Source organism: Eleutherodactylus coqui, chromosome 13 (assembly GCF_035609145.1).
Source record: "Eleutherodactylus coqui strain aEleCoq1 chromosome 13, aEleCoq1.hap1, whole genome shotgun sequence".
NCBI classification, from domain to species: Eukaryota; Metazoa; Chordata; class Amphibia; order Anura; family Eleutherodactylidae; genus Eleutherodactylus; species Eleutherodactylus coqui.
In genome coordinates, this window is record NC_089849.1 from 90,320,491 (window position 1) to 90,339,359 (window position 18,869).

The 18,869-nt window shown below is 47.9% G+C and overlaps 1 protein-coding gene across 8 annotated transcripts in view; it reads left to right on the forward strand.

Moving 5' to 3' along the window:
* The window catches only part of LOC136587545 (zinc finger protein 420-like), a 35,120-nt gene that overhangs the window by 13,093 nt on the left and 3,158 nt on the right, over positions 1 to 18,869 (forward strand). Inside the window, exons 1-4 of one of the 8 annotated variants that reach the window (XM_066586190.1) lie at positions 6,862 to 6,878; positions 10,083 to 10,230; positions 10,356 to 10,532; positions 10,618 to 10,741. The exons of 3 other annotated variants lie outside the window; for them this stretch is intronic. In XM_066586190.1, the coding sequence (XP_066442287.1) occupies positions 10,123 to 10,230; positions 10,356 to 10,532; positions 10,618 to 10,741 (409 nt within the window). In that variant the 5' untranslated portion in view covers positions 6,862 to 6,878; positions 10,083 to 10,122. Of the gene's footprint in view, positions 1 to 34; positions 1,111 to 4,007; positions 4,023 to 6,861; positions 6,879 to 7,122; positions 7,765 to 8,349; positions 8,476 to 8,958; positions 10,231 to 10,355; positions 10,533 to 10,617; positions 10,742 to 18,869 lie in introns of those variants that run through there. 4 more of the 8 variants (XM_066586189.1, XM_066586188.1, XM_066586194.1 and 1 more) reach the window with 4 other exon arrangements.

Genomic DNA, 18,869 nt, shown 5'->3' on the forward strand with positions numbered 1-18,869 from the left:
AGTAATGTTAAAAAAAAAATCACTTTTTTCCCAGCAGATGGTTGCAAAAAAAAGATGGAGGGAAACCTTCTATCATCCTCAGATTTTGAAGGCAAAACGACCAGTATCACTCAAGATTCATCTGGAAAAAACTACATTTCCCCAGATATTTGTCCACGACTTCACAGCAGACTTCCGCCATCTGATCCCCCTGAAGAAAAGCAATCTTCTTCTGATCACTCGCAAACTGTAACACAAAGTACGAATTATATAGAGGGTGAAATACTTCCCTCTCCTGAAAGTCAGTGTGGTGAATCCAGCCAGTCTTCATACAATGGAAAATGTTCGCTTTCAGAAAACATAGAATGTTTTACACAAAACGACAAGAATGTGAATTCGTTTCTGCCTACAGAATGTGGGAAATGTTTTGACCAAAAGTCAGCTCTTGTTGAACATGGAGGAGTTGACAGTGAGGAGAAGCCGTATTCTTGTCTAGCATGTGGGAAACGTTTCACCCAGAAAACAGGACTTGTTGAGCATCAAAAAACTCACACAGGAGAGAGGCCGTTATCATGTTCAGAATGTGGGAAACTATTTTCCCGAAAATCACACCTTATTCGGCATCATAGAACTCACACAGGAGAGAGGCCGTTTCCCTGTTCAGAATGTGGGAAACTATTTTCCCGGAAATCACATCTTATTCGGCATCATAGAGCTCACACAGGAGAGAAACCATTTCCGTGTTCAGAATGTGGCAAATGTTTTGCACACAAATCTGTTCTTCTTGAACATCAGAAACGTCACACAGGAGAGGACCTTTTTTCATGCTCGGAATGTGGGAAATCATTTACAAAGAACTCTGCTCTAATTATTCATCAGAGATTTCATACGGGAGAGAAACCATTTACATGTTCAGAATGTGAGAAAGGTTTTACACAGAAATGTGCTCTTGTTAAACATCTTCGAATCCACTCGGGAGAGAAACCGTATTCATGCGCTGTGTGTAGCAAGGGTTTTATCCAAAAGTCAGATCTTGTTGAACATGAGAGAATTCATACCGGAGAGAAGCCGTTTAAATGTTTGGCATGTGGAAGAAGCTTTACCCACAGAGGAAATCTTGTAAAACATCAGGTTCGTCACTCACATTAAAGTATTTCAGTCCTAGTTTGGAGTAAGGTAACCCTTGATCTCCTAGAACAGTGATGGCAAACCTTTTAGAGACCGAGTGCCCAAACTGCAATACAAAGCCTACCTATTTGTCGCAAAGTGCTAACATGTCAGGGGGCGGGGCTTATCACGATGTATGACTTTTACCTCCGTTATAAAAAGGACGGGGCATTTTCAAAATAGACAGGGTGCAGACTTTGACTGCTTTTTGGATGCAGAAATAGTGCAGAATTTGCCACATAAATTTGAGCTGAGGACATTCTGCAGCATTTCTGCTACGTGTAAACAGCGGTAATAGTGACCCCCAGCGGTAATAGTGACATCCCACAGCAGCCCCATTAGTAATAGTGACATCCCACACTGGCCCGAGTAGTAATAGTGCCTCCTGAGACCCATATGCTTACCCCTTCCTCCTCGTGGAAGCGCCACTGCTCCTCTGCTCAGCGCTGCTGTGACGTCCGTGTGTGCTGCCGAACACCTCCTACCCTGCTCTCACGGAACCTAAGGGGAGATGTCAGAGAAGGGGGGAGGAGTATTCCGGCTGCACACTGACGTCACAGTGTGTGTCGGTAACAGCACAGCTGAGTGAATACCGGCTGGGGAGCAACGACTTCTGCCAGTATTCACTAACATGGTGAGCGGCCGACTGTGGCGCGTGCCAGCAGGGAGGGCTCTGCGTGCCGCCTCTGGCACACGTACCCTAGCTTCGCCAGCACTGTCCTAGAAGCTGATGGTATGCTTGAATTAAAGGAAAGTAAATCTATCATGAAGGTTATTGACATTAGGAAGCAGGGAATGGAGTTATTTTGCTTCACATACAGGGGGTGTTCATTAAAGATTTTCCCTGACTCACTACTAATTATCGCAGGATGCTGAACCTGCACCTGTGTAATGATGTAAGTCTCTCTAGGTTATGTGCTAATTTGCATGCCTGAACTGATAATGTTCTCCCTTTAAAAAAAAACCAAAAAAAACCCTTTATTAGGTATTCTCATACGATTTAATACAAATATGCAAAGGAAGATCCGCCATCTTTCAGCAGTATTTTGTGAATTTCAATAGTCAAAACTTTTGCGCTCTTTCCGTCCTTTCTAGCTACACATACCCTGTTATTTGTTTATTCCGCCACCCTTTCCCAAACAGAACCCTAGATTCCCGACCTAAAACATAAAAACAAACGTTTTACCCACGATACGACCATCACAGCAAGCAGTCCGTATCGCTGCGCATAATGAAAAGTAGGAAAGCAGAGACCTCCCAATTTCTCCCTCCAGGCCAAGAAATTGGTCAGATACACCTGATGCGGTATTAGGGCAGTTAACCCACCGCCCCCCCCCCCCTTCCCCTTCCCCCCTCCCTTCCCCTTCCCCCCTCATATCCTAGCAAATTTGGCGGGGCAACCTCGGACCATATATGTTAATTTATATAGAGAGATGAGTCCATTTACTACACGCTGCCAAGCAGCCCTAGTAGGTTTTCGGGTGTTTCCAGTTAAGCAGTATAACTTTTTAGTATAAAAGAACCACATTTTGTATAGGGTGCGTGCTGCTGTATCAGCCGGAATGTCTTCCATAAGGCCAAAGAGACAAATTTTAGGATGCAGGATACGCGGGGCCCCTAGGTGCGTCTCCATAAACTCAAGGACGTCTCTCCAATAGGTCTGCAGAACATGGCATTCCCAAAACATATGCATAATTGTGCCCGCACTCACCAAGCATCTTGGGCAGTCTGCATTGGGCATTAGGCCTATGGTACACAAGCAAGTGGGAGTATAGTAGATTCTGTGCAAAAATCTGACTTGGATTAACCTGTCCCCTGCACTGATCAAGGGCGGTCTTGAGCAGGCCAAAAGGCTGCCTCGGTCATCCAAGTCTAGGTCTGATATGTCCAAGCCCCATTCTAAAAGTCCACATTATACAGGGCACTACTGCACGCAGTGTACATGCACTCAGCACAGACCTAGCTCTGCAGCATGCACACATCTACATGCACACAGCTGCAGTACACATTAGAAAGTGATTTTATGACCACTAAGGCCACTCTTACACAGGCGTTTGTAAAAATGCTGCGTCTTACAGTGTTGGGAACAGCGTTTGCCTGCGTTTTTGTCTTTTTTGTTTTTTACTTTACATTTTGTGCAGTAACAAGGCAGGAAAAATAAGCTGGCGGCAGTTTTTTTTTTTTTTTTTAAATCCCCCTTCACCACTGGGGGCATAGTAAACAATGTGAAATGCTGTACAGAGCGTTTTATCCCTTTTTTTTTTTTAATGCCCCTCCCCCATTCATTTCAATGGTCGCATAGCATCAGAAACGTGCTGAAAAATATTACCTACCGCGCTCTAATGCGTTTGTCTGAAGGACTGTCTGTAGTGCGGTATCAGTATAGAGAGTGGTCACTCGGAGAACACAGGAAGGTTCTAGTATTCGCAGACTTGGCACAGGTACACACATGAGGACAACTCCATGCGAAGACCGGGTGGCAGATGATAGATGGCGACTGCTGCAGACGTCTGAGCGGTGGTTGGAGTCCCCCAACAAACAATTGTAAATTGATTGTTAATGCATAATTGGAGAACTGTTGTGTTTAGTGATTCCATATGGGGTGAAGTGATGATCGTCAATGTATCCGTAAGTATTTTGGAGAAAAGGCCCCCCTACTGTGATTTATGAGTGCCACACACGTCCAACCCCCTGGGATCCATGGTTTGTAGGAGAATTAGTTATGACAGCAGGGCTGGGTTGGTAGTTGCTGAAGGCTCCCTGGTTCCTGTGGCGCACGCTGCTGAAGATCGCTCCGCCACTGGAAATCCCACTCTTTACACTGCCATACACTTGCTCCTCGACAGGCTTGGATGGAAGAGCGTGTGCATGGCACTGTAAAGAACGGTCAATTCACCCTTATAATGATATGATTATGGTTATACAGTGATTCTTAGAAACTAGTGGTCAGGGGACTGCATCGCTACACTGTGTGACCTTATAGGGGCAAGGTTACTCCTTAGGTTGGAGGAACACTAAGCATAGAAAGTTTCCCCAAACTAAGGGAGAAAATTCCCATAATCCCCTCTGCTGCGGTTCTACTTTCTCCCATAACGCTATAAAAACTGAAGCATATAAATACATTCTTCCTGTGTGTCCCAGGAGATAAGCCACTTCCTTCTCATGGCCTCGGGGTAAGCCAACCGGCTGCAAAAGGGGCCTCCCCAATCTTCCTTGTCTGCAGTAGGACCCAGCTCACTAAGCCTGACCTTTTCAGCCCCCTGTGTTCGCTGCAGGAGAACTAATCCGTTTCAGGCGTATACAAAAATCCTGCAAAACAATGAGAACAAGTTTTTGGTCTATATTAAATTTTATCATCCATTTTTAGGTTCAATTTTCTTTTTGAAGGGGTTGTCCAGTTGTAAACTATTGTTGGGCTACATGATGGGTCATCAATAGTAGTTCAGTGGAGGTCCACCATCTGGGATCTCCAAAGAGCAGCTGTTCTCGCGCACTGAGCTGATTTCTGAAGGAAGCAGACAGCTCTGTTATCACTGCAGTGGCCAGGGTTGGTATTACAGGCAAAGTTCTCAATTTACTATTGGTGACGTATCCAAAGGATTAGGCCAGCAATAGTTTACAACTGGACAACCCATTTTAATCAGTGTAAGCTGCTTTGATGCCATCCTTCTTTGTGTTCTAATTGTATAAAACTTGGCAACAATAATGTTGAGTATCTGCTGGGATCATGTACTGAGGGTATCCAGCAACACCAGTGTCCTTGAAAGCTGCATATGGTTTGTGTTGGCGTATTTCTTAGATTTGCAACGGAGCTCCACCTGAACTAGTGTAAAAGCATATAATTGTAGCCCGATACATACAATAAAGATATTTTTTAATTATCTGTGAGTGGTTCTTTGTGCTGACTATGCTTGAATATGGTACTGGTGCATTATGTCTCCACCGGATGTATGGGTGGAGACATAGGGTGGGAGTTCGGAGTTAGAGGGTATGCCCAGGTGATGGGCACAGCTGTGGATAGGCTGCCGCACACACATCCCCACATGTAAACTCCCATTCCCCTGCCAAGCTCACATATCTCCCGGATGGACTGGCATCTCTGCTCCCCTTTTCCCCGCGTCACACTCACACATCTTCCCTCCCAGCTCCGGTCCCCCCAGCCACTGCATACTGCCATTCCCGCTTCTGTCCCTCCGTCGCGGCGCTCACACATCTCCCCGCCGGACTGCCTTGTCAGCTCCCAGCTCCTGTCCCCCTGCGGTCAGGCCTCTTACACACTTGCGGTTTTACCATGCGGTAGCGCTGCATTTTTTTAAACCAAATGTCAATGGCACGTTCTAATGTTAAAAACGCATCGCACAAAAATATCAAGTTTCTGCTTTTCCATTTTTTGTGTGAAGCGTTTTTAACATCAGAAAATCCCATTAACATTTGCGTAAAAAAAAATCATGTGAAAAAAAATGCGGTAAGAAAACCGTAATTGTGCAAGAGCCCTCAGGAAAAGCAGGAGTTAAAAAAAATCTGTACTGCACATGTCCGACGGCTCGCTGTGCAGACCATTCGCAGTACAGAGAAGCTGGAAGAAGACGACTGATACACAGGGTCACCCGCTGTGGTCAGGGATGGATAACGTGGGGGATACCGCAGCCGTGCACCGGCCATGTGCAGGAGGCCTAATGTGGATTCACACTGACATGAGAAAGCCTGCCGCCATGACTGTGTGCTGCACACCGGGTCACAGGGCTAATCTTCATCCAAGGAAGCGGAGTTGTGAAAGGACCGGTGCCTCTAATAATGTGTCCATTCAATGTACTGTAAGGCTGGGTTCACACGGGGCGGAAACAGCCGGACCACACGGAAATTCTGCAAGATTTCCACAGCAGAAAGGTTGCATAAAAACCTGCGCCATTTGGCAATTTTAGGTCCTGGGAAAGCCTCAAAATGATGAGTAACTTGTATCTGTGGGTCCGTTTACACGTGACGCCTTGTTGGGCGCTGAGGCTCTACAGGCCGTCCCAGCGGTTACCGTTCTGGTGCTCTTACACAGGAATGAACATCGCTCAGTGAATGGAGGTGGAGTGCGCCGGGGATCATTCCGGCCACCTGTCTGCATTCACAGTAAGCAGACAGTCGTTCCTAAGTGATAACTATCTGTTTACACTGAAGGATCCGGCGTTCAGCTTTATGCCTGAACATCAAGCAAGAAGAGAATGAGTTCTCGTTGGTCGTTCAGTCGGGGCGTGCCTTTACAGTGACTGATAATCCTTCAGAGTCTCACTGGAACACTAACACTTCACTATCCTCAGACTCCAGAGCACCCGGCAGTCCTCACAGAGCAGCTGACTGCTGAGCGCCCCAACCCCATGTGACTGATCACATGACAGTGACATCATCACAGGTCCTGCAGCCACACGGCAGCTGCACATCAGGTATGTCTGAGCTGGAGGCTGGAGGGAGAGCCCCTCACCTGATCACTGATCACATGACGGTGACATCATCACAGGTCCTGCAGCCACACGGCAGCTGCACATCAGGTATGTCTGCCACAAACACCAATCAGGTTGCTGGAATTGTGAAAACAACCAATCAGGTTGTGATTGTGGCAGAAGTGTGGAGGAAGATGTTAATATGCGACCTGGCGGCTGGACAGGGAGCTCACCACCCCATGTGACTAATCACATGACATTGACATCATCACAGGTCCTGCAGCCACACGGCAAGCTATACATGAGGTATGTCTGAACTGGAGGCTGGCGGATGGACGGGGAGCACAGCTCCTGATCCCTGATGCTGGACGTCCGCTAGAGTTCTCCCAGGACAGAAACCTGTATCAGCGCTATAGACGCAGCGGCCGCACCTTTGTATGTAGTGTATCGTTGGAGCGTCTCTATAGACGCAGCGGCCGCACCTTTGTATCTAGTGTATCGTTGGAGCGTCTCTATAGACGCAGCGGCCGCACCTTGGTATCTAGTGTATCGTTGGAGCGTCTCTATAGACGCAGCGGCCGCACCTTTGTATCTAGTGTATCGTTGGAGCGTCTCTATAGACGCAGCGGCCGCACCTTTGTATCTAGTGTATCGTTGGAGCGTCTCTATAGACGCAGCGGCCGCACCTTTGTATATAGTGTATCGTTGCAGCGTCTCTATAGACGCAGCGGCCGCACATTTGTATCTTGTGTATAGTTGGAGCGTCTCTATAGACGCAGCGGCCGCACCTTTGTATCTAGTGTATAGTTGGAGCGTATCTATAGGAGCGACTGGTTTAGCCTCTTTCCCCCAGCTTGCTGATATGTGCATGTAGAGAAGCATTGTCTCCCCTGGCCTGGAGCAGAGCTGTGCGGAGGGGTAACTTTCCCAATGATGCACTGTGGTTTTCTCTCATGGTGCACCATGGGCTCTGTGCGGTCCATTGCTGATTCCAGCCTCCTGATTGGCTGGAATCGGCACACGTATGGGGCGGAGCTACGCGATGATGCGTAGAAGGGGGCGGAGCCAGAACGCTGCTCGTGCCCGGACCGACCAGAAGGGAGAAGACCCTTCTGCGCAAGTGCGTCTAATCGGGCGATTAGACGCTGAAATTAGACGGCACCATGGAGACGGGGACGCCAGCGCAGGGAAGGTGAATATAAAACTTCTGTATGGCTCATATTTAATGCACGATGTGTATTACAAAGTGCATTAATATGGCCATACAGAAGTGTATAACCCCACTTGCTTTCGCGAGACAACCCCTTTAAGCTTTAGAAACCCATTCTTCTATTCGGGGGCCAGACCCTTCCCCCTACAGACTGGCTGGGGACGAGAGAACTCATATCGGGGAAATCTTCAATAAGAATATTTGGTCCTGTGAAGGTCCCAGACGAACATGGATTATATTCAGAATAGGTTGGGCCCACTGAACGAAACGCATCCACTCAGGTGGTGGTAAGCACTCAGGTGGTGGTAAGCGCTCAGGAACCCCTCAAACTCCATAACCCCATCCCCGGTTATGATTTCTGCATCATGCGGGATATCCAGGCGTAGATAAAATCATGACATGAAATATGGCCGGCATATCTTCCTGATCGGAGGCCCCCCCGCTGAGATATGACCGAAAATAAAGAGTTATGACTTTTCAGAGTTCCTACAAGTCCAACCCTCCCTTCCCTGTATGACCTCAGAGGGGGCGGGGAGGAGGTGTGTACTGAGGGACCCTTTACAATGTGCGACCCCCCCCCCCCCACCCCCAGGCTCCACTTGGTGGATCCACGGAGCTGTACTGCAGTATATGAACTTTCCTCTGTTCCGGTTCTCCACCGCCCTGCCCCCCTCGGACCGATATCAGATTCTGGTAACTTTCTTTTATTTTGTCCTGTTTTATTGTAGATCTGCTGAGTGTGTATACCTGTATATCCTATATTCTCCCATATAACAACTTTTTTGTATATCTTTTATATTGCACTGTTAGACCTTTTCTAGAATAAACCTACAATCTATCAGTACAAGCCTTGTTTGTTCTAACAACGAGCCATAATACTCCGAAGATTGTATTCATAATTCATAAATCGGGTTCCAGTTTACTGATAACGAAACTGGTGGTGGCAGCGTGTAATTGTGTCGGCATTGGAGTCTGTTGGAACAGATCAGGTGGATGATTTGAGCTTTCGCTTCTCATGCGTGCAGAGGACCGGGAAAGCTGGGTACAAATCGGCCTGTAGTGTACCGACTGCAACCTTGCAATACCGCTAGACTGATCGAGGACGGAGGTGGGATCGATAGGTCTCGACACTCCCCCCCCCCCCCCCCCCCCCCCTCCCTCTCTCTCTCCTGTGTCCAGTACGTGGCAAATTGGTGTGCAGGGCCGGGCGGATTGCTGTAGAACTGTGGCTGTAGGTGATGGTCGCTTGTCCGCTGTCTCTGAAAGTCGGGTACCAGTTACTCCACAATCTAAGCCTTCCACTCGCCTTGCTACGGGACACAGTATACATATATAACTATACCAGTAGGAAGCCCGTCCCAGGACCGCACTCCATATACACTCACTGTCAGTAACATTCCTCCCATAGAAGTTGTTGGATGAAACTTTTTTTTTTTGTCTGTGATTGTAACGCTGATATAAGTAAGTGATTACAATATCATTGCAAAAGGGCCATTTTTTGTGGAGAGCTGACCCCTTGTAGGGAGACTCTAGTACCCTGTTGTACTGCCTCTAGCTTGGATACAAGATGTGATACGAGTGTGCATGGAGGCTCTAGTACCCTGTTGTACCGCCTCTAGCTTGGATACAAGATGTGATACGGGCAGGCATAGAGGCTCTAGTGCCCTGTTGTACCGCCTCTAGCTTGGATACAAGATGTGACACAGGTTGGCAAGGAGGCTCTAGTACCCTGTTGTACTGCCTCTAGCTTGGATACAAGATGTGATACGAGTGTGCATGGAGGCTCTAGTACTCTGTTGTACTACCTCTAGCTTGGATACATGATGTGATACAGGCATGCATGGAGGCTCTAGTACTCTGTTGTACTGCCTCTAGCTTGGATACAAGATGTGATACGAGTGTGCATGGAGGCTCTAGTACTCTGTTGTACTGCCTCTAGCTTGGATACAAGATGTGATACGAGTGTGCATGGAGGCTCTAGTACTCTGTTGTACTGCCTCTAGCTTGGATACAAGATGTGATGCGGGCAGGGAGGCTCTAGTACCCTGTTATACTGCCTCTAGCTTGGATACAAGATGTGATACGGGAGGGCATGGAGGCTCTAGTACCCTGTTGTACTATTTTGATTTTTTTCCCATGTACATTGAGTCTGGTTGTTACAAATCCAGCTTTCATAGTCACTGATGTTCCCTCCTCCAGGGGGAGTTATCTTGTTATTAGAAGACTCTGATGACCTCTTCTGCTCACTGTGCTTGTACAATGTTCAAACTTTCCATTGTCTTCTACTCATGCTTCTGAAGCCAAGTGTCCTTCCTGCTGAAGTCTTCTCCATAAGGCCAAATGGTTCTCTTCATGACTGACCCAATGGGGTTCGATAAGGACACAAGTACAATGACCAAGAGTATCCTAGACCTCACCCTGGAGATCATCTTCCTGCTGACTGGAGAGGTATGAGACTCGGGGAACAATGCCACATGATGATTGTTATGTGTCTTATTACAACAGACCTGATGAGAAATGTCAGGGATTCTGGGAATATATAGTGAGATTGATCAGGGTCTCTCTGTACACAGGATTATATAGTAGTGAAGAAGGCATCTGGGGAGCATTTGGCCACCAACAGCTGTCCTCCTGTCTCATGGGAAGGGTCCCTGTCTCATGCTCCACTTCCCTCACGGATATCTGAGTGGAGCAAAGATCAGAAGATCCTGGATCTCACCAACAAGATCATTGAGCTGCTGACGGGAGAGGTGAGCGCTGCCGGGAATGCTGGGACATTATAGAGTAACACAAGGGATAATGTGTCTGGGTGATGACTGTATATTGTGTTGTCAGGTTCCTATAAGGTGTCAGGATGTCACAGTCCATTTCTCCATGGAGGAGTGGGAGTATTTAGAAGGACACAAGGGTCCATATAAGGACTTCTTCAAGGAGGATTACCAGCCCTTTACATCAGTGGGTAAGAAAAAAATATTTTGTATCATAATTTACTAAATTCAATTAGGGAGAGTTAGGCCTCATGTCCACTGCTAAAATAAAATTAAGAATCCGCAGCGTGATCTGCTCCCCATAGGGATGCATTGGATACCCGCAGGTATTTAAATACCTGCGGATGTCATTTTCCCCTGAGGCGCGGATTGCGTGTGCGGGAAAACTCCAGCGGCATGCTCCACCTGAATCTCTGCTCTCTGGCGCGGGAGAGCAGGAGTTAAAAAAAGAAATGGAGTGCCCGACGCTTGCGCACGGCACGCTGCCGGCATGCCGAGCACATCCGCCGGGCCGAAGAGAGAAGATCCGGCCGTGACTGAGGGAAGATTCGCAGCGTCCGGACAGGTAAGTTTAATCTTCTTTTTAGCCTCATGTCCGCGGGAAAGGAGGGACCCGCTGCGGGATTCTGCATGGAGAATCCGCGGCGGGCCTGATTTTCCCCGTGACAACTCCATGCTGTCAGCTGTCAGTAACCGACAACCTGAAGCTGTCATGGGGGGGCCACAGAAAGCCCCTTACGGGCACGTGATCCACCAGATACGGGCAATCGCATAAAAGTGAATGAAAAGTAAATAAAAGTTAAAGATTGAGTTCCCCTCATAAATCAGATCCATGAGAGTAGCTGAAGGTACTCACTAGACATGAGGTTGGAGCCACAACGAGTATGTTGCTTAACACGGGACAAACTGGGATCCATTTGAGTGCAAATCCTCATTTTCATGTGCCCTATAGATAAAATCCTGTCATTAAAATGACATATTTGCAAAAATATGACATTTTATTTTTTCTCCTCTAAATTGTATTCATTCCTGTAAAGAAACTGTGAGGTCAAAATACTCCTGACCCCCCTTAGTGAATACATTAAGGGGTGTAGTTTTGAAAATGGGGTCATTTGTGGGGGTATCTATCATTCGGACACCTATGAACCTTTGGAATCTTGGTTTGGTGTAGACAAACAAAATGTTCCTCAAAATGTTAATAATCAATGTTAAATTTGTGCGTCTCCTAAATGGTTAAAAAAAAAAACACTAAAGTTTTTCCAATGTGCTTATAAAATAAAGTAAACAGAAGGAAATGTATATCCCATCAAAAATGTGTACAGTATGTTTGCACATCTTTGAGATATTGCAGTTGAAAATGTGAAAAAATGCCAATTTTCCCAAAATGTTCCCAATTTTGACGCTTTTAATACACAAATTCTATTAGTCCATTTTTACCACCTAAATGAAGTACAATATGTGGCGAATAAAGCATGTCAGGATTACTTTTGGTCACTAAGGGGTTAAGACATTTTGCTGTGCGGCAATGAAATTAACCATGCGGTATAAACATTGTAATGACCTGTAGAATAGAGTTCACACAATTACAACACAAAATTTCTAAAGATTTTCTAATGTTTTACTACTTTTTCCACAATATTAACAATTTTTTACAAAGACATTTTTTTGTGTCAACATATTCCAAGACCAGAGCATTTTTATTTTATGTAAATCATGTAATCATTATTTCCCAGGTTATCTCCACGACAGCACCACCTGAGATCACCTTCCTCCTGATAGGACAGGAACACACCGAGAGGTTAAAATCTCCCCCCCCCCCCCCCCCCCCGTCCCCCCTTCCTCAGTGTTTTCCTGTCCTGCCAGGAGGCAGGATCACCGAGAGGGGCTGGTGGAGACGCCAGCATGAAGTTCTTACCGGCAGATTGGAGGACAGTGGTCCAGCCTGCTGCCCTCCCTTCCTGCAGAACGACTCCCGGGACGCCACATGGGGTGGTTCCCCCGGGCCAGCTTCCTCCCGCGGCGGCCCATGGGGAGTTCAAAGCGGGGCTCCAGCTCTCCTCAGACGCCGGCTTAGGACCGAGCGCGGCGCTTCCTGCTTCCCCTTAACGAGCACGGTGGGGGGCGGGGCGCTGCATCACGTGACAAGCGCAATGACGTCATCGCGGCAGGCTCGGCCGGCGCTCGGAGGGGGCGGGGCTTAAAATTAAAGGCGCCAAATTCGAAAAAATTAAAAGGAACCTGAGAGAAGAGGGCGCCGAGCAACTAAAAGCCACTCAGTGAGTATATGGCTTACTGCCCCAAGAGTGTCTGCAGCACCAGTATTAAGACCTGAGTACTCCAGCACCAGAGGTTGCGGAATGTTCAGCTGCAGCAACCGTGAGTAGCCAGTGGGGCAAAACAAGGCATGCATATTCGTGTATGTTATTTGTGAATATTGCATCCTTATACGCAAAAAATTTTTTTTTTAGCTGCCAGGGGGATAAAAAGGATGCCCCTCCCAGATCCAAGGCGAAAAATGCGCAGAATGCGGTGCAAGACTACCGTCTTCGCATGTGAGGTCATTATGCAAAACATGCATAGCCAAACTAGTCAAGGAGGAATCGGGGGGATTCCTCGAGGATGTCAGGAAGCTTGTCCGAGGGGAAGTACAGTCAGCCCTGACGACTCCAAAAACGCCACCAACGGGGGCATCAAGGGCGAAACGCCGGAGGAAGGCGTATAGCCCAGAGGAGCACTCGGACTCTGAAGAGAGTTCGGAATCAGAACCAGAAGAGCTGGTGCTCGAGGAGTCCTCAGAAGAAGACGACTATAAATAATACCTCTTCCACAGAGAAGACCTAACGGAACTTATCAAATCCGTTAGAGCTACGCTAAAGATGAAAGAACCCAAGGAACCCTGCACCATACAAGACGAAGTCTTTGGGGGAGAGGCGGAAGCATACCTTCCCGGTCCACAACAATATATCCAAACTGATACATAAAGAGTGGAAGAAACCCGACACGGGATCCTTCTCCTCTAGGGGAGTTAAGAGACGCTACCCGTTTGAGGAGGGGGTATGCTCGAGCTGGGAAGAAATACCCAGGGTGGACGTCCCAGTGGCTAAGGTGGCTAAAAGGACAACCTTGCCCTTTGAAGACACCACACAACTGAGAGATCCAATGGATCGGAAGGCAGAGGGCCTATTAAGAAGATCCTGGGAGGCAGCCGCCAGTACGCTCAGACCAGGGGTCGCAGCCACGTGTGTCGCTAGAACCCTGGGGGTATGGCTAGAGCAGCTGGAGCTGCATATCTCAAATAAAACACCGAGGGAACAAATTATAGATTCCCTCCCTATACTGAAAATGGCCACCAATTTTTTGGGCGGATGCAGCGGCGGAGTCTGTGAAACTCTCGGCAAAAACAACGGCCCTAACCAACTCTGCCAGAAGAGTTCTGTGGCTGAAGTCATGGTCAGGCGACCTGGCTTCAAAAAATAAATTATGCTCGCTCCCTTTTCATGGCCAGTTCCTCTTCGGTCCGGATCTGGACAAGATCCTAGAAAAGGCATCAGACAAAAGGAAAGGATTCCCGGAAGAGAAACAGTATAAAAGGAAGACCTTCTTCCGGGCCCCAGCACAGCAGCCGGAACCATATAGAGGCAATGGCAAGACGGGCCGCTGGAGTTACCCCAAGGGGGGCAGAGGGAGGAATTTCCTCTTTAACCCTCACCAGGGGGATCCAGCCAAGCAGAAGCCCTGACGCAATCCCAGTGGGGGCAAGGCTGCAGAGCTTCGCGGATCGGTGGGCCTCAGTGTGCAGGAGCCCATGGATCCCGGAGATCCTGCAGCAGAGATACCGAATCGAACTGGTGTCCCTCCCCCGGAGAAGATATGTCACTACCAGAGGTCCAGCGCAACAACTGCACCCGCTCCAGCAGGCGGTTCGGGACCTACAACGTCTAAAAACAGTGTCCTTCGTGCCACAGAGAGAAGAGACCTGGGTGCATTACTCCAGACTCTTCCTAATAGAAAAACCAGGGAGGAAGGGGGGGGGGGGGCTCACGCATGATAATAAATCTAAAACCCCTGAACATCTTTGTCAAATACCGAAAGTTCAGGATGGAATCAATCACTTCAGCAGTGAGGTTGATCCCCAAGGGAGCCTACATGGCATCGATCGACTTGAAGGACGCCTATTTCCATGTACCAATCCACAAGGACTCACGAAAATACCTAAGGTTCGCGCTAGAGATGGGCAAGAGGACAAGATATATATCCAATTCAGATGCCTGCCCTTCGGAATCTCCTCGGCACCCCGCATTTTCACGAAAATCATGGCGGAGGTCGCAGCCTACCTAAGGCAGAGGTCGATTCTCATAGTCCCCTACCTGGACGACATCTTAATTATAGCCGAGTCCAGAGAACTCCTAGCAGAAAACCTGGCAACGGTGCTCAACCTACTACAATTTTTAGGATGGATAATAAATTGGGAGAAGTCCAGCAGGGAAAGGGTGTTTCTAGGCATAAGACTAGACTCAGAAGCTCAATGCTCTTTCCTCCCCGAGTCAAAAGCGCACAAGATCCAACAGATGGTAGAATCCTTCCTTCAAAGACGGTCATGCTCAATCCGGGAGGCTATGTCCCTCCTGGGAAGCCTAACATCATGCATACCGGGGGTGGCATGGGCTCAGGCGCACACCAGATCTCTGCAAGCAGCAGTTCTCGCGGCATGGGACGGCAAGCAATCCTCGCTAGAGAGGAGAATGCAGATAAGGAACTCAGTGAAGGTATCCTTACGCTGGTGGACTTCCTCAGGGAATCTGCAAAGGGGGGTCCACTGGATGCAGAATCCGGCCACGCAGGTCACGACCGACGCAAGCTCCTGGGGATGGGGGGCGCACATCGGAGACAAGCTCCTACAGGGTCCATGGCCGCAGGGGATGAAACACCAGTCCTTGAACTACAGAGAGTTGCAGGCGATCTGGAAGGCCCTCCAGCACCTGGGGGACGCGGTAAAAAAACAGCACATAAGAGTGCTATCAGACAATATCATGGCAGTCGCCCATATTTGGCATCAGGGGGGTACGAGGTCGCCAGCTCTACAAAGCATCTCACAAAGAATCTTTCACTGGGCGGAAGGCCGCATCCTCTCATTATCGGCAGTACACTTGAAGGGATACCTGAATCAGAGGGCAGACCTCCTCAGCCGAAGGCGTATAGACCCAGGGGAATGGTCTCTATCCCAGGAGGCATTCCGGATCATGACAGACAGGTGGGGTCTCCCACAACTGGACCTGTTCGCATCCAGACAAAACGCCAAAGTAGAGAACTTCTTCTCCCTCAGACCAGAGGACCGACCAACAGCAGTGGACGCCCTGAGCCAGGATTGCAGAGGACAACTGGTGTACGCTTTTCCCCCAATTCCACTAATCCCAAGGGTACTGCAGCACTTCAAGTCACAGGCATGCACCCTGATCCTAGTGGCTCCTTTTTGGCCAAGGAGGAGCTGGTTCAGCCTTCTAAAGAACCTGAGCATCCAGGAGTCTGTCACCCTTCCTGCTCACGCGAGTCTTCTAACACAGGGGCCTCTGAACCATCCCGATATAAGCAGAGTCCACTTGACAGCCTGGATACTGAAAAATCCATACGAAGAGGCAGAGGATTCTCAGACAAGGTAGTCAGGACACTATTGGCAAGCAGAAAAGAGACAACAAACCGCATCTACCAAAAGATCTGGAAGAGCTTTATCTCTTGGAGACAGGGAAAGGACTCCTCGAGCAGCGGTTCTGACATCCCATTAATCCTGGACTTCCTGCAGGAGGGACTGGACATGGGCCTCTCCCCGAGCGCCCTAAGGGTCCAGATGGCAGCCCTTAGCGCCCTATTCGACACTAAGCTAGTGGGAGATAGGTGGATCAGTAGATTCCTGACAGCGGCAGATAGGTTGCGACCTAGAGCTACTAATACAGTTAGGGCCAGAAATATTTGGACAGTGACACAAGTTTTGTTATTTTAGCTGTTTACAAAAACATGTTCAGAAATACAATTATATATATAATATGGGCTGAAAGTGCACACTCCCAGCTGCAATATGAGAGTTTCCACATCCAAATCGTAGAAAGGGTTTAGGAATCATAGCTCTGTAATGCATAGCCTCCTCTTTTTTTCAAGGGACCAAAAGTAATTGGACAATGGACTCTAAGGGCTGCAATTAACTCAGAAGGCGTCTCCCTCGTTAACCTGTAATCAATTAAGTAGTTAAAAGGTCTGGGGTTGATTCCAGGTGTGTGGTTTTGGATTTGGAAGCTGTTGCTGTGACCAGACAACATGCAGTCAAAGGAACTCTCAATTGAGGTGAAGCAGAACCTCCTGAGGCTGAAAAAAAAGAAAAAATCCATCAGAGAGATAGCAGACATGCTTGGAGTAGCAAAATCAACAGTCGGGTACATTCTGAGAAAAAAGGAATTCACTGGTGAGCTTGGGAACTCAAAAAGGCCTGGGCGTCCACGGAAGACAATGGTGGTGGATGATCGCCGCATACTTTCTTTGGTGAAGAAGAACCCGTTCACAACATCAACTGAAGTCCAGAACACTCTCAGGGAAGTAGGTGTATCTGTCTCTAAGTCAACAGTAAAGAGAAGACTCCATGAAAGTAAATACAAAGGGTTCACATCTAGATGCAAACCATTCATCAATTCCAAAAATAGACAGGCCAGAGTTAAATTTGCCGAAAAACACCTCAAGAAGCCAGCCCAGTTCTGGAAAAGTATTCTATGGACAGATGAGACAAAGATCAACCTGTACCAGAATGATGGGAAGAAAAAAGTTTGGAGAAGAAAGGGAACGGCACATGATCCAAGGCACACCACATCCTCTGTAAAACATGGTGGAGGCAACGTGATGGCATGGGCATGCATGGCTTTCAATGGCACTGGGTCACTTGTGTTTATTGATGACATAACAGCAGACAAGAGTAGCCGGATGAATTCTGAAGTGTACCGGGATATACTTTCAGCCCAGATTCAGCCAAATGCTGCAAAGTTGATCGGACGGTGCTTCACAGTACAGATGGACAATGACCCCAAGCATACAGCCAAAGCTACCCAGGAGTTCATGAGTGCAAAAAAGTGGAACATTCTGCAATGGCCAAGTCAATCACCAGATCTTAACCCAATTGAGCATGCATTTCACTTGCTCAAATCCAGACTTCAGACGGATAGACCCACAAACAAGCAAGACCTGAAGGCTGTGGCTGTAAAGGCCTGGCAAAGCATTAAGAAGGAGGAAACCCAGCGTTTGGTGATGTCCATGGGTTCCAGACTTAAGGCAGTGATTGCCTCCAAAGGATTCGCAACAAAATATTTATAAAAAAAATATTTTGTTTGGGTTATGTTTATTTGTCCAATTACTTTTGAGCTCCTAAAATGTGGAGTGTTTGTAAAGAAATGTGTACAATTCCTACATTTTCTATCAGATATTTTTGTTCAACCCTTTAAATTAAACGTTACAATCTGCACTTGAATTCTGTTGTAGAGGCTTCATTTCAAATCCAATGCGGTGGCATGCAGAGCCCAACTCGCGAAAATTGTGTTACTGTCCAAATATTTCTGGCCCTAACTGTATATGTCCAGACTGGAACCTAAATTTGGTCTTGGGGGCTATGTCGGCAGAACCCTTCGAACCAATTGAGGGGCTCTCAATAAGAACGCTCACGCAATTAAAACAATTTTCCTAGTGGCCATTTCCTCAGCTAGACGGGTTAGCGAGCTACAAGCCCTATCCATCCGCTCCTCAAAATTACCGACACCAAATTAGTCTTCTAAACAGACCCGACCTTCTTGCCTAAAGTAGTGTCTCCATTCCATAGGGCACAGAACATAGTAATCCCCTCGTTCTTTAATAACCCAAAAAACGCGAAAGAGAGAGCCCTAAATTGCTTAGACGTCAGGAGAGCGGTCCTGAAGTATATCGAGGCCACAGGTCCATGGAGGCAGGACGACAACCTGTTTGTCCAATTCTCAGGCCCTAACAAGGGGAAAAAAGCAGCTAAAAGCTCTATAGCCCGGTGGATCCGCCTGGCCATTAGCGAATCATATAGGACCCTGGGGAAAGAGGCCCCCGCGGCTCTTAAAGCCCACTCCACGAGGGCAGTAGCGACTTCATGGGCCGAGCATAGCTTGGCATCCGTGGAACAAATATGCAAGGCAGCAGTGTGGAAGAAGCCACACACTTTTGTCAGACATTATAGGGTAAAAGTGTAACTTGATGAGGATATGACCTTCGGTCGTAAAGTCCTCTCGGCGGCAATCCCACCCTAAAAATAGCTTTAGTTGGTACGTC